This window comes from Aethalodelphis obliquidens, unplaced genomic scaffold (genome assembly GCF_003676395.1).
Source record: "Aethalodelphis obliquidens isolate GAN/ISIS:26980383/991018 unplaced genomic scaffold, ASM367639v1 scaffold47, whole genome shotgun sequence".
Taxonomy (NCBI): domain Eukaryota; kingdom Metazoa; phylum Chordata; class Mammalia; order Artiodactyla; family Delphinidae; genus Aethalodelphis; species Aethalodelphis obliquidens.
The window spans coordinates 9661976-9677873 of record NW_020837991.1 but is presented as its reverse complement, the minus strand read 5'-3'; the positions used below and the strand labels follow the sequence as shown (position 1 = coordinate 9677873).

Genomic DNA, 15898 nt, shown 5'->3' with positions numbered 1-15898 from the left:
TCGCTCACGTGTCCTACTGTGCGGCCCGGTTCCTAACAGGCCACGGACTGGTACCGGTCCACGGCCCAGGGGGTGGGGACCCCTGTTTTAAGAGACCTCAACTCTGAATATTCACTTTAAGTAGAAAGGATGAAAAAACAAAGACAAATCATTAGGAACCTAAATTTGTACTCACATATTTCTTTAGCTTCTAAGAATGAGAAAGTTGACGTCTTCAAGAACCCTCTCATCTCTGCCCCTGCCATCCTACCTTTTCCTTTACGCCTTTTAGCATATGGTTAGTGGATAAATTACAGCCAACATCCCAATCTCCAGTCTGTCTTAAACAAGACCAACAACTGGGTAAGTTAAACGCTGTGCCAGCTCTATGAGCAAAGAAAGGCAATGGTCCACAACTCCTAGGCAGCGCAAGTCCAAGTCAACCCTCCACCACCAGCCTCCTGCCCAGCAGACGGACGGCTGGGTACAGACCGACCTGCTCCCCACTGGCAAGTAGCAATCAACAGCCAAGGGGTCACGCTCTCAAGCCCCGAAGCTACTTGTGCTTTCAGACCATGGAAGGCCTTCCCTTCTGTCTTAGGGTCCCATCACTGCCTGATCCACCGAGAGCGCAGTTTTCTTCCTTTCATGTTCCCCTGGATCCAGCAGCCACTGCTAACATGGCCCTCGCCTCTACGCCTGCCACCACGATGAGCCTGTTTCCCCTGACGGGGCCTTGCACACTGGGGCCGGGGGCTGTGTCTCGTTTCCCTGCACAGCCAGCCCTGGCAAGCCACAACCTTTGCGACACACAGTAGGCCTTCACTGAATGTTAACTGCTTAGAATTCTGATTTAAGGTCCTAATATAATTCTTCATTCAAAATTGAAAACAACATAAAATAGCAGACTTGGAAACAAAGTATACATATATAAGATTTTTTAAATTAATTATTAAGTTGAAATAAACCAAAACACATGAACACGCCAGTGAGGTGAAAAGAGAAAAAAATAACTTCCAGTTAAAAATACTTCATAGCAATAGGTACTCACTCGTTACTCAGTAATGGGCACTGGTCTTAACACAAGTGTCAGAAAAAAACCCAGACCAGTTCTGCTCCATATCAAGTGTGTTATTATACTTGGGGCAGTAACTTCACCTTTCTGGACCTCAGTTTCCTAACCCGTATGATGGGAATGATCCCTGTCTCAGCAGCCAGCACACGCCACGCAGGTGCCCAGGGCAGGTTAGATCCCCTCCCCACCTACAGGACCGAAGGTGACACGAGCAGCTCGGGAGACCTGGCTCAAATGCTGCTGAGAGAGCAGAGGGAAGCCACCCAACAGGGCTCCGGGCCTCCCGGCCACAGAGTGGGACGGGAGAGCGCACACCAGAGGCTGCACTCGGGCGCCCCATTGCCCACGCCCCGCTCTTACCACCGCCCGGGTCGTGGTTCCTCACAAGGCCTTCCCCGTGGATCCTCTGTGTGACCCCGCGCCCAGGCACACAGACGACTGAGCAGAGCAGGCCCCCAGTCCACCCTCGCGTGCCCGGAGCTGCCCTGGTTGGGGGGTGGGGGGTGGGAGTGGCACCAAGGGAGACAGACCGTCTCGCAGCTGCTCCATGTCGTCGTCGAACACAGCCTCCTTCAGGGCCGTCTTGTCGTAGCTGCTGATGGTGTCCGAGTAGGGGTAGGGGCTGTAGTCCCGCGCCCGTGGCCCCGGGAAGGCACGCGGGGGCTGGGTGTTGAGGAGGGAGGTCTTGTTGTCCAGAGCCGTCCGGCCTCCTTCCACTGCGTCGCTGCCGCCCCGGCCCTCGGTGGCGGGGGAGGTGATGCCACCGTCGCGGGACACCTGGGGCACAACACACTGTCAGTTCCTTTTCAGTGCTTATCTCAAACTTTTCCTTTAAATCTTCACAATTATTAGGGAGAGCCAGAGATTTCTCACTTGAAGTCTGGCCACTGACAAAAGGACGGTTGTTAGTGCCTCCATTTGTAAATACCTAGCTCATAAGCTACCTCAGAGGGGACAGAACACGCTGATGTTCTCATCTATTCATTCATTAGTTTACAAGGAATGTCTGTTTTACTTTGCATTTGCTGACTAATTTGACTCATTTTTGACAGATTAGTGACATGAAATTCTGAGGAGCCCTTGAGAAGGCAGTCTGCACACCTGGCACCCCCAGTTCCCCAGGAACCTCAGGTGTCCACAACACCCCAGCCAACTTCCTTCACCACCGACAGGACGGGTTTTCTCACTGACACCCTGACACAACGCCATGGACAAATGCTCCCCCGATGACCCTCTCGAGACCTACAGTGGTCCCACCACCCACGAGTCCCCTGCTATATTCCCCTCAAGTGGTGAAACGTCTCACTATGGAGAACATGACATCCCCCAGGCAGATGGTTTTTCCTTTGGGGATTTCTGACTCTCAGAACTGGTCTTTACACTGGTCAAAGAACAGGTCTTTAATATTGTCTGAAAATGTTTTTCCTGATATGCGCTGAGTTTTGTCTTCAACTAGTGAAACCTCTGGGCCCCTGGTCCTTGTGTCATGTTTCTGACCCCCTTCTCTCCCCGAGGTCCTTTCTTCTGCGCACACTGGCCTGTCTGGCTCCCTTTGCAGGGAACAGAGCAAGTGTGGCCGACTGCAGGGGACAGAGCAAAACGGTCACTTCCCTCATCTCAGACGTGTGACTACAGGACAGTGGGGGAACCACTTCCAGGCAGCCAGACCACCCTGGTGAGCCCTGTGGCACCTTTTACTTGTGCTGCTGACAAGGTGCACCGCTGTCACCTACGCTTATGCCTTTGTGCGGTTTTTATTGTAGTTTTATGTATGTATGTTAAAAATTCAATCATGTAATTCATACGTGTATAATCCAGTGACATCAAACACGTTCACAGTGTGGTGTAACCATTACCACTATGTTATACTTTGGGCAAAACTTTTTCATCTTCCCCAACCGAAACTCTGTACCTATTAAATAATAACTCCCTGCCCCTTCCAGCCCTGGAAACCTCTGTTCTACTTTCTGTCTCTATGAATTTGACTGCTCTAGGGACATCATATAAGTGGAATCACACAGTGTTTGTCTTTCTGTGTCTGGCTTATTTCACTTAGCATAATGTTTTCAAGGTCCATTCATGTTGTAACATGTGTCAGTATTACATTCCTTTTCATGGCTGAATAATATTCTACTGCATGTGCATACTACGTTTTGTTTATCCAGTTATTTGTTGATGGACACCTGGGCTGCTTCCACCTTTGGGCTACTGTGCCTAACACCACTCTGACCACTGGTACACAAATATCTGTTCAAGTCCCTTCTTTCAGTTCCTAGTGGAACTGCTGGGATGCGTTTGGTTCTTACACATCCCACCCAGAAGATTTTGTCCTAATATAACTGTTAGGATATAAAAGAATATATAATATGTGTACAGACATGAACAAAATGAGACTTAACAGGGGTTTTCTCTCGGTATAAGATGATTCATGGATGATTTTAATTTTTTTCTCTTTGTAACTCTCTTCTAAAAGTAAAACGTATATGATTAATATAATGAAAAGATTATTTATAAAAGGAGAAAGGGTTTAAAAACTTCAGACATTCAAAAAAGAAAGCTAGGGCTTCCCTGGTGGCGCAGTGGTTAAGAATCCGCCTGCCAATGCAGGGGACGTGGGTTGGAGCCCTGGTCCAGGAAGACCCCACATGCCAGGGAGCAACTAAGCCCGTGCGCCACAACTACTGAGCCTGAGCTCTAGAGCCCACAAGCCACAGCTACCGAGCCCACGTGCCACAACTGCTGAGCCTGCACTCTAGGGCCCGAGAGCCACAACTACTGAAGCCCTTGTGCCTAGAGCCTGTGCTCCGCAACAAGAGAAGCCACCGCAGTGAGAGGAAGCCCGTGCACCGCAACCAGAAGGAGCCCCCGCTCGCCACAACTAGAGAAAGCCCACGCGCAGCAGCGAAAATCCAATGCAGCCAAAAATAAATAAAATAATTTATTAAAAAAAAGAAAAATAGAAAACTAAACTCCTAATACTAATCACTTTTAACAACAAAATCGTACTTTCTTAACTCGGTATATTATATTACCCCAGTCTTAGTCTGCATGCAGATTTTATAGAGTGGGAATCACAGTGCACAGAACAGCATATATTTTGCTTTCCTCAAAGGATCAGCACGTCCCACGTAAATAAAAACTTTGCAGCCATAATGTTTAATCACACCACTATTTCTTGTGTTTTAATAAGATTTACTGCCTGATTCCCCTTCTGTGTTTTCCTTAATGTTTTTGTTTCTTGCTATTATAAATAATGCTGAAATAAGCTACTTTGTGTAAATAACGTCTTTCTTCCCTTTTGTCAAGTTTGTTACTCGGCGCAGATTGCCAGAAGTTAGATTTTTGGATAAAGGATATGAAACTTAAAATCGCTTTTGCTGAATATGCCTTTTCACTGAGCTCCAAAAGAGCCGCATCAATTTTCCAGGCCATCAGTACTACGCTCGTTCCCGATGTCCCTTCTGGCATCAAGTGCTCTAATTTCTACTTGAAACAAAGAAATGGAACCTCAGAATCTGCCTGTGGGATTTCTGTAACTGCCCGGAAGGCTGGACATGCACGCGTTTGTGTCTGTCTCTGCCTGTGTGACCCACCCTCCCCCTGGATGTGACCTGCGCCCTGACGGACTCTGTCTGACCAGACTGGGCCCGCTGGTCAAGCTTGAGCAGAGAGATGCGGGTGCCTGACTCTTCCACACTTAGTGCACTTTTATAGCGGCTTCTTAGCTAACATTTGGTGACGAGTGGCGAAGATGCTGACTTTGGACTTCCTCAACTCTTCCTTTTCCCCTCCCCGCCCCTCTGAGCCGAGACCCGTCAGCGCCCCGTCTGCCACCCCCTGCCAGTCCCGCAGCCCCTCCTGGCCCCCCGCTTCCCCATCCTGGTACGGGCCTGCTCTCTCCACCTTCCCCCCACTCCTTTCAACATCTGGCATGGTGTTTTTTCATACTTTGAAAAGTTGGAAACAACTTAAACGTTCCCAAATAGGGCACCGAGGACATCCTTACGCTGAACTATCATCCAGCCACAAGAAGGCACATGAAAGATGACACCACACAGGAGGCACCCTATGAAGTCAGCTTTACCTTAAAGAACACACTCCATACACCCCTGCACACACAGACATGTACAGGTACACCTAAGGGGATAGAAAGATGCACACCCAAGTGTTAATGGTGGCTCTCTCTAAAGGTGTTTTTTCTTCCTTCTTTTCTTTACATGCTGGCTATACACCTCCGTCATCCAGCTTCTCCTGGGGCCTCTGCTGTTCCTGGCAGGACTTCTGTTTCCCTGATCAGAACCACACCCGACCCCAAGCTCCTCGCGTGCACTTCAGAAGCCTTTCCCGTCCCCTCAGCACAAGCGCTGCCCGTGGACAGCAGAGCTGCCAGCGTGGACACCCTCCAAGTCCTGCTCCCACAGGCCCACTCCTCTCCTTCCTGGCTAAGGCCAACCCGCTCCCCCAGGGCCCCCGTCTCGCCACCTCCCCACGTCCTTAAGGACCCGTGTCCATGAATCGTCCACTGCCCCCACTGCAGAGCCAACACCTTTCTCGCCACACGGGCCAGGTCTCTCCCACTGCACACCCGCCGTCGGCCCCTCCTCGCTCCAGCCTGTGCTCGAGTCGGCCCTCGGCCCACTGTGACCTCGTGTCCACTCCCAGCTCTGCTCTCAGCTCTGCTCACAACACCCAATGGACTCCCGGAGAAACTAACCCTGGAAACTGCAGACTGTGATTAGGTCTAAAAGCTATTTAAGAAAAAGAAGATGGAAGTCCAGACGGGGGCCCAATCTCAAAGAAAAGGTCTTGGCCCTACATCCAAACACCGGTGAGTAACTGTGTGTGGTTTAAATATTCTAGATTAAAATAGACTATTTAATGCAGACAGTAAAAAAAAGATCCAGTGGAGCCCTTTCAGTCCATGTCTGACTCGAGACCCCTTTGGCTGGAACATCCTTCCCGAAAGCCCCCCTCGAATTCCAGGACGCCACATTCTCCTCTGCTCTCCTTCTTGAGCCCGCTTCTTCTGTCTTTCCCTTCGTGGTGATGCTCCTGAGGATTCGGCCCTTACCCTCCTCCACTTGGCTGATTTCACTTACTTTTCTTTAGTTACCATCAAGCATCTAGTCAGTGTCCCTCAAACCTCCACCTGCAGCCCAAATCGCCAGCCTCAACTCCAGGCTGCGCACCCGAAGGCCCATGGCTGCGTCTGCTTGGATGTCTCACTGCGCTCCACAGGGGTCCACACCGCCTCTTCTCCCCATGACATCACCTCACTGCGGTGCAGCAGCACTTCCTCAACAGTCCCTGCCGGACTCTCCGGCTCTCCCGCTTCTGCTCACGCGCTACACGACCCAGCTCCCTCCTGGGTCACTCCCCATCGCAGAGGGACAGCGACCCTCCTCAGACGTGCGTGGGACCATGGCTCTTCCCTGGTTAAAAATCCTTCAGGGACCCCAGAGTAGTCTGGACGATGGCTGTGCACCCCCTGGTGTGAGGGCCCTTCTCTTCCCAGGGCCTCCCCAACACCAGGGCACGCCCACCCTCTCCCTCCCCCCGTGCCCACTCCCATCCCTCTGCCTTCTCACAGGCCCCTCTCAGACGACAACCTCCTACTTGACCCGACAAGTGCCTCGTGACCTCGTGGCCTCCGTGCTCGGAGGGTGACATCGTCTCCTCTGCAGATCTGTCCTGCGCCACTCTGCCCCTCTGCAGGAGGCTGCAGCTCACGGGCAGCCACGCTGGCGCCGGGCGCAGGCTCACTGTTTTTATCATATCAGAGGAACAAAAACGTGTCCCGGATAAATGAAAGCCAGCTGAGAGGAAGGGCATTTAACATTCTTCACCAGGACCGCTGAGGGCTGCTGCAATTCCGCACAGTTGCCTTGGGCCTCTTAAAATCGTACCATTCTAACCACGAGATAAAAATAATGTTGGAGTTCAGTAATCGCCGCGGTCAGCGTTCAGGAGTATCCCTGAAGGGACACACAGCTCTCTACCGGCCTGGGTGGTGACCGCCCCCTCACTGATGAATGGCCCTGTTAGTTAGCCTGCGGGTACTCACGACATCACAGTCCTTCCTGCCGTCTCTTTTAATGGGCTCATTCAGATCCTCCTGGCTTCGAAAACTAAACTTTTCGATGGCTTCTGTCACTCCACGCAAAGAACTATAGATTTCTTCAGAGTTCAGGTTCTCGGTATCATAGTCCAGCATGCTAAAGAGCAAAAATATTTCATTTCTTAAATTAAGGCACATGCATAAAATTGAGGTATGGGTAAAAATGACTTCTAATCATTTACGGAGTAAGACATAATTATAGTTTCTTTAGGTGATTTGGAATGATAAGGAAGACATCTTTTGTTAAGAGCACCACCACTGGACAATTGAATCATACAGCTTCCTTGTCAGATCTGGTCCCAAACACATGACATCAGCACTCAATAAGAGCCAGTGGGAAACAAGAACCACGAGAATGCAGGAACTCAAAGAGTGACAACTGGTGACGATGCACGAGGTTAATGGACGTGGAAAAATAACTTTCGTATCTTGAAGATGGAAAAAAGCAGTTTGGTTGTTACTGGTCTCAAATGTACAAATAAATGAAAAGAAAGCTAGTTATTACACACAAATTTTAAAGGAGCAAAGTGCATGACCTCAGAAAGCTGGGTTATGCTCACCAGTATCAGAAACCTATGAAATAAAACCCCAGAGTAGAAAATGCCTCGAAGTCAGATCCACCAACGGACTCCTGAAAGCCTCTCAGGCCATCTAATCCAGGAATTGGCTTGAATAACCAAATTCTTCTAGACGCGGATAGTGGGAGTTTTACAGTGAAAGCAGATCTTATAAAGATGAGTCACACTTCCAGATGAATATCTAAAAGCACTCCAAAAAGCAAGAGATATTTGTCCCTTACAGAAAAGTGACGTCAACTGTCGTCCTTTCAGACATTTAGCATAAACAGCAAAACACAAAGGAAAGCAAAAATCCTCAACAGCCTTCTGGCGTAATGCAGTGTATCAACAAGTGACCTTTAGATGTTTGAAAAGTACGCTGAAACAGACAGAAGATCCTAAGAACAAAAACCATTACCTTCCCTCAAAAAGAATAAACCGTCACTTGCTCCAAGAAAGTATTCAAGAAAAAAATCGGATGAGTCGGTCTGATTTTATCTCCAGACAGTCCTGAGCTATGCTGAGAACTGCCAAGGACATTAAAAGAATCCTTGGCTGTATATAAGTAAGCATTCAACAACATTCACTCTTAACGACTAAAGAAGACCGATCTTTCTCTTCTTCCAAAGAGAAATAACTGAAACCAGTCACCCACTGGTGGGAACCCCGGCTAAGGGCAACCCAGCCAGGCCTGTGCATTCTGTTGAGAGGAAACTTCCCTGTAACTTATAAACAAAAAATGTTTACCAACCTCCCCCTCAACACACACACTTTTTTTTTTTTTTAAAGGTTTGGGCAGATGAACAAGACAAGATTTGAACAGCGCTCACTTGGAGTAGCCAGACCTCTACTGGCTGGAGGCTGTAATGACCCGAGTGTCCTGCCAGAGTACAAGATCTGAATTCATTCACCCTGCGAGATGAATTCACTCTCCTGTTGCAAACCTGGCCCAGGTAGAACCCATTCTTCTCTTCTGATGAATGAAAGAACACAGATACCCCAACTGCACTTGGAGAGCTCACAAAAACACACGCCAACTCAAAGTCTGGCTCTGGCCATCAAACAAAAAGAAACGTGAGCTTCAACACGTTTACAGCTAAGACTCCGTGTATATGCTGGCAGGAAGCAGAATCAAAAAACCTGAACAGAATTCAAGATTTCAACCCCTTCTAAGTTCATAACATTATCTAATACTCCTTTGGCATGAAGAAAGCGTGACTGGGGAGCACTGGGGCCCCCTGACCGCTCCCCTCCCCGGCCCCTTCTAGAACAGCACAGCACCAGCTTATGTGTGAGCAAAGGCATTTATACATCTGGCCAGTACACCGTTTTTCATAAATAAAGGTTGAATGTGACTTAAACAAAAAATATGTATACGAGATGTAAAAAGATGCCTGAAAATACTATTAATCACAACAACCAAAAAGAGTAACATAGCCCATGCAAAAGGGAAAAAACCAAACCAAAACAGGAAGGATGGAGGGATGGACAGGAGGAAGTCTGGGGGACGTTCAGCTTTTAAGGGATGTCACAATATTATTCTCCATGTCGCTTCAGAAGATGTTAGGTTTCATGTAGTTCATCCCATTATTCCTACCCTGAACTTTCTTAAAATACCTCATTTCGGTTCATATAACTTTAGCATGAGAGCAGCCTCTCTTTAAAATAGGAAAATAAAGGATTCTGCCAGTTAATGTTCCTCCTTCTTACGTTCAATTTATAAACCAACTCAGACTTCCAATTTAGGAGAACGTGCGCACGGCCAGGCACAATCTATTGGGGACACTTCTTTTAGACTCACTAGCTTGAGCTTTGAAGCATCTCCTTGGTATGAAGTGGAAACTGTGAGCTCCAGGTGACAGAGAGCATTATTTTCCTCTAAAGGGAAGCAGACAGTGTTGCTTTCCTTGCCATTTCACGTTCTGGCGTTTGCGTTTTTTCCAGTCAATACCCGTGAGCCCATATTTCATAGGGAAAAAGGGACACTCCCGTGGATGCCGTCATCAGGGAATCACAGGTGATGTGGTCCCGACAAGCAATACCCACAAGGGAACAGCAAGGGGGAGGCAGCAGCTCTGCTTAGAAGAGACCTGGTTGGGTGAACCCCAATCTGCCACCCGCCCTCACATTCTGTCTTGTTTTAGCTCGGAGGTATAATCCCTTAGGTTAAAGGCCAGGTCCTAGGAGTCTGTAAACACTGTGATTAGACTCCAGAAAGGTTTCCATAGGGTTCTTTAGATTAGGAAGAGTTGCTCAATCGGTCAATACACACTGACCTGAGGTCAGGCCAGGGCACCCAATACCGGGGCAGAAGGCGGCTCTGGCCTCACCCTGCAGAAAGGCTGCACAGCGCAGGCGGGGAGATGCGTGAGGTCAGGTCACCAAGGAAAGAAAAGCCGGAGACAGGAAGTGTGCCTTCTGAGAGCGTCTTCTTTGTCATTTTGTAGGGAAAAGATACTAGGTATGGAATGAGGATAATTGTTCCTTCTCATGAATCGATAGGGTTTTGGCGAAGAGCAAAGAGAAAAGATACAGATTTCCTCTTAGTTTTATGTAACCGATAGGTTCTCTAAGTGTAAAGGTCTCTGGGTCCACTCTCTCTCCCTCCGACAGTTAACAGAAGTTGTAGTTGTTTGTGAAGCGCTGGCTGTAGCATTGTACACACGTGTAAAAGGTGACTCTGGGAACAGATGTCCTCTGGAGGGTGGTCTCAGTGGCCGGATGGGAAGACTGGCTGGGGGTGAAGCTTGGTGCCCAGTAAGGCACACGGGTCAGTGTACTGGGAGACGGTCAATCAACCGGTCTGATACGTTGAGGCACGACTAACCTTTAAGACAAATGCAGTGGCACGCGTTATTAACACTGAGGACGCAGCCGTGTCACTGTCGACGTGCCCGTGCCCCAACCTGCGCATCTGGACAGTCACCACAGGAGTCTCTGCACGCTTTAGAAGCTACTTTCAGAACTGGGAGAGTTTCCAAAGGAAGATGCTGTTAAAACACTTAGCTGGCTTGTTCACTACATACAGTCTCACTGTGTCGAGGACATAAAGTAAGAATGTAAATCTTCTGTGCGAAAGCTATCTCTGAGGCATTCAAAAGTAACAGACTTCTTTTTTTTGTTTTGCCTTTACCCTTGTCCTATCACAGAGGGTTCAAAGTCATGTCACACAGCAGAGGCAGCTGGACTGCTCCGTCCTCTGCTCACGTGATCACAGGGCTCCAGGGAAGGGATCCTCTGATCTTTGGACGTTTATAAAAAGCACCTAAGAGACCCTCAAACACGAACCCGTAGGAGCCCATGGAGCCTCCTTTGTAAAGCACTGTCGCATTCGGCCGGAAGCCTGTGGGGACCCCACGGCTCTCCCGCCCGGTGCTGGGCCCCCTTTATGGGATGTCACGGGGAGGGCACCTCTCGGGGCTGCCTTTCTGGATCTGAGTCCTCAGACTATCGGCACATGCGGGACCTCAGGACGGGACATCAGGAAGGACACTGGCCCACACCACTGACAGCAGGACCGAGGACCTCAGGTTCGGGAGGAAGCAGCCCTGTGCGGTCGAGCAGAAGGCTGGGGACACCGCGCCCGGTCGCGGCCCTGACGGCATGCGTCGCCCGAGCCCCTTCCAGGGCCTGAGCGCTGCAACCACAGATGTCGGTGGATGTGGCCAGTTGATGCAATGGTCCCCTCTCCTGGGGGCACCGTAGGAGCGTCCTCGAGAGGTCTGGCCGAGGCCACGCCCCTGGCTCACACTTCTCACCAAGGCTCTAGCCCCGCTGGTCTCAGCCGGAGGCGGCGGAGAGGCTTCCCCAGAGACCTGAGGCGACGTTGGAAGTGCAATAATATTGTGACACCTCAGAGAAGTGGAACAGGTAGCTCGTTACCTGGGAGAGTAAGGGCGCCTGAGAGTCTTGTGGGAGGGAGCGGTGGGGATGGAGCTAGGCTGAGGAAAGGGAGCTGGCTGCTTCGACCACCCATCGGCACTGCAACCCCACAACCGACTGTGGTGATCAGAAGACGAGAGTCAGAGAAAGAGACAAGACAGGCAAGGGCGGCACTATACTCTGTGTCCTAGAGCCCCTCTCCCTGACAAAGCTCTACCCAGAGTCATGCTGCACCATTCGGGGGCAAGAACCAGTTCTGAGTTCTGCATTTATGTTTTTAAATCACATGAGATTCCAACTACAGGACTGTGTGTGTGTAAAGGAAATTACAAGCACTTACATGCAAAAAACACAGATGTACTTGCAGATAATGCAATCAGTTATTTCAGAAAGAACCAAAGAAGGATTCATGGGCCTTAATTCAAATGGGACCAAAGGGACGAGAGCAGGAAGCCTCAGGGAAGGTGCCACCCGGCCAGATGACTCAGGCAGGGGACAACGCGTCCCCCCACCAGGACGACCCTCAGATGGGTACTTCCTTCTGTGAAAACAACAGCACCACTGGGGGGGCGGGGGCGGGCCATGGCCCACAGGCTGGCTCCGAGAGGGGAGAATGCTCACGTGACCTGATATGAGGACTAAAGTGCGCCTGAGAACACAGGCTCTCCTGACCTGCCAGGTGTCCCTAAGTGACCTGGGTGTGCAAAGGCCCCGCCAGAGTTCTAACAACTGTTGCAGTTCAACAGACCCAGAGACACGGGACGGGCGTGAACTGAGCTGACCGCAAATGGGACACCAGGCCAAGGGGTCCACAGGACCAGGGTCCCTACGGAGCAGCGCGCCTGCCCCGGCACTCATGGCGGTTCTGAGAGCAGTGGTCCAGAGCTGGTCTTCACCTGAGGAAAGCGAAGGCCCCATTTTATAAGGAATACAAGGTGTGGAGGGGAGCAGTCACCATGGCACAGAAGGGCCAAAGGCCTCCTCTAGGCCACACACTGAGTCAGCGGCACAAGAGGACACGGGAGACCCCCTCAACTGGGGCCCTGCCAGTAGGGGGAGGACCAAGAGGATGCGCCAGCACCTCCCTGTGGGAGGGGGTCTCCAGCTTGATCCCCACCTTGAGTCCGTGCACACGCTTGATCGTCTGACGGGATGAGTGTAAAATCCACCTAAAATTGCCTTTTGTTGTTGGGTTACCAGAGGTTATCTGCTGAGCGCTCCACGGCATGTTTGTCAAGAATGCACAGCAGACCAGAGTGAGGACGGCCACATGCTTTTCCTATCTTAAAGGGAACGGACTGCACGTAATTGCTGAAGCCCCTTGCAACTCTGTTTTTCAATTAGCATCGATCACACTCGGTAAGATGAGCTGAAAGGTAAATGTGTGTTTAATGATGGAACACTCCAGGCCATTCGTCTTCTCCCCGAAGACTTGGAGCATCTGTTTGCTCGCTGGGAATAAGCAGGACTCCTCTCTCCCACAGAAATGATGACTGATGGATGGAACTTCCACAGAAGTCTAACTTGTTTGCTACGGCTTCTCTAATGTTACTGGGGGGATAAAAATGAATTCCTCACTAGCGATTTTTTTTTAAACTATCAAATTAAATGTGTTCATCATGTTAGAGTATTTTCTTATTCCCAGCATAATCTGAGTGTAGAATTTTTGGACTAAAAAAAAAGTAACTAGTTTATTTTGATACTCAAAGTTAGATTAAAAACAAACAACTCAGTAACTCTTCCCCTTAAGGACAAAAAGCTAACATCCAATGGGAAAGATAAAATAGCGGGTCATAGAAAATAAATGTTTCAAGAGCAGCGCTCAGAAAAATAGCTGAGATTATATCCTGTAGAATTGGTCTATCCCTACTTAGAATGTGGTAACCCAGTACATTCTCCTCTTTAGTACAAGAGTTCATTCCTTTCATAAATTTCCTGGTAGAACGTATGTAGCCCATTTGAATATTTCCCGTGATATGATGACATGGGGGCAGCTTTTCCCACTTCTGGACAGTTCTGGTTGTGAGAAAGATTATTTCTCCTGTTGAATTCAAGTTGGCTAAGGCCATTCTGGCTACTTATGCACTGACTGAAGGCATATTGTGTTTAAAAAGAAAGAAAGAAATTACACAACTAAATAATCCCTTTAAGAAGAATTGCTTGATAAGAAAATATTTAGGTCACACTTGGACTTTTTAAGATTGAAAATAAGTCTCCCCATTTCTTCCACTCACCTGTAACCCTAACAGTAAACATTTAGGCCAGGCTAGTTAAGAATGAATATGGTGACGTGGAAAACTAAATTAGAATTTTTAAATAATCTGGACATCCGTGAAGCTTAATACCTAGCCAAGTCTTAGCTCTGCTGGATTATGCTAGCAGCTCCCACCAATCTTTTACTTAGACCATGAGCACATATAACAAAATACTTCATTTGAATTTTATCTTTTGTTTATTACCTAAAGAATGTGCCACCCTATTAATGAAATAACTAAAAAATAAGAAGTATGAACTGTGTGTCATGGAGGAAAAGATTTCCCAATGTTGCAGAAGTACCATTTCTAAACAAAGGCAACAATTTACAGAGAAGACAACTTCTCCATAAAATTCTCTCCTACCGAGGAGGAGAACTCCATGATTTTACTGCCAACACTGGGGTCACTTTAGACAAACCGTTTGTTTTGATACAGATGGTAACATTTAAAAAACAAGTGCGCTGAGCCACAGACACACTTGGGGAAAGTCAGACGTGTTTCCATTAGTTTTTGGTCTCAAGCGTCTAATTATACCAGCCTGCTGAAACCATGACCACACAGACCAAATCTGGAAACATAACGCTATGCTTCATTCTACCTACGTACAGTACCAGGGGACCTTAGGAGGATGAAACATAAAGCAATATAAACACTAGGATACTCTAAGTATACAAAATATTTCGTTTCTCCAAGAGAAAAACACAAATTTGACATTTTCCAAAATATTTATATGATAACTTGAGAAACTGAAGACAACTTCAGTGGTAAGGATGGAGGAGTTTGGAAGAGTCTTGAGCATTAAAAAAATCTAAATTTGAAGGCACTTACATTTTGCTATCTTCCAGCTGAAGAGGTAACTCTTAAAAGGGTATGGCATATGGCATACTTGTGACATTTTCCTCCAATTTTAAGATCGTGGTGTCAGCAACCCTTAAGACACAGCCTCCTGATTCTTGTTAGTGATCTCAAAGCCCTGCATTTCTTGAAGCCAAACACACATGCATGACCCCTGCAGGTCCAGCCTCTGGCTCCTTCCTAAAAGCTGTGGCCTATAGGGTCACCACTCTGAGTGGGGCCATGAGAAACTCCAACACCTGCCAGGGGGTCATGAAAGCCGCCGTGCAGGGACTTCTAAGGGCTCTGGCCAGATGGGAAATGTTATCCAAAGATCTCAAGGCAAACTCTCTTCTCCTTCTAAGGCACTGCCCCAGACTCTGTTAGGCCAATGTTCACATGGTCCCAACAGGAGTCTGAAAATGCTGATCCAGTTTTAGTTCTCAGGTCCTCAATCCCTTCTCAGAGCAGCATTCGGCTTCAAACGTGAGTCCAGAATGGCCACTTGGGTGGAAACTACCCCAGACTATGTGTGGACTGATTATAAAGGGTTTAGTTAGACGATCAAATACCCGTAGGTGCTCCTATCGCTGACAGAGTAGGTGATGAGTTCCTAAATGCTTTCTACATGAAACAGGGCTCTAAACATAACTTTCAGTTTTAAAATCTTTAAGGTACTAGAAGAAAGCATTTAGAGCTAGAAGAACCTCAGAGACCATTCAGCAGAAACCGCTCATTTCACCACAGAAGCTAACCACTTTGCCCCAAGTGACACGGTTAAGATTTGTGTGAGGGCTATAGGAGCCGTGGGCTCCTGGTACCCATACACTTTCTGGTATTAAGCTTGGTCTAACAACCTAGAAGGAACCTAGACAGTCATCGGGGTGCCTTAGTGTCTTCACTTCTGTTGAAATGGCATTACCTTGGAGACAGGCCCCCATGGGAGCAGTTGGTAGGGGAGGTCAGGGGGCTGGTCCGGCTGCTGGGATGTCGAGAGGGAGTCCGGCCAATGGTGTTGCTCGGAGAGCCCTGGGGGAAGGCAGAAGAGCTCCATCACGCGAGGGATAAATACAGGACACGGTTCCGCTTGCCCCTCGGCCCTTGAACCCCCGTGCAAATAAATGGGCAGATTCTGCATAATCAGGGTGATTTTTTCCAGAATCATAAGGTCCATTTTAAGTGCATACAAACCCCAAAT

General features: G+C 48.6%; 1 protein-coding gene across 1 annotated transcript in view; it reads right to left on the bottom strand.

The window, feature by feature from the left end:
* CLASP1 (cytoplasmic linker associated protein 1) overlaps window positions 1-15898 on the bottom strand; it is a 272968-nt gene that overhangs the window by 34178 nt on the left and 222892 nt on the right. The window contains exons 33-35 of the mRNA XM_027082432.1: window positions 15623-15729; window positions 7119-7269; window positions 1440-1831 (exon numbers count right to left, since the gene is read on the bottom strand). Coding sequence (XP_026938233.1) covers window positions 1440-1831; window positions 7119-7269; window positions 15623-15729 — 650 coding nt within the window. The remainder of the gene's footprint in view (window positions 1-1439; window positions 1832-7118; window positions 7270-15622; window positions 15730-15898) is intronic.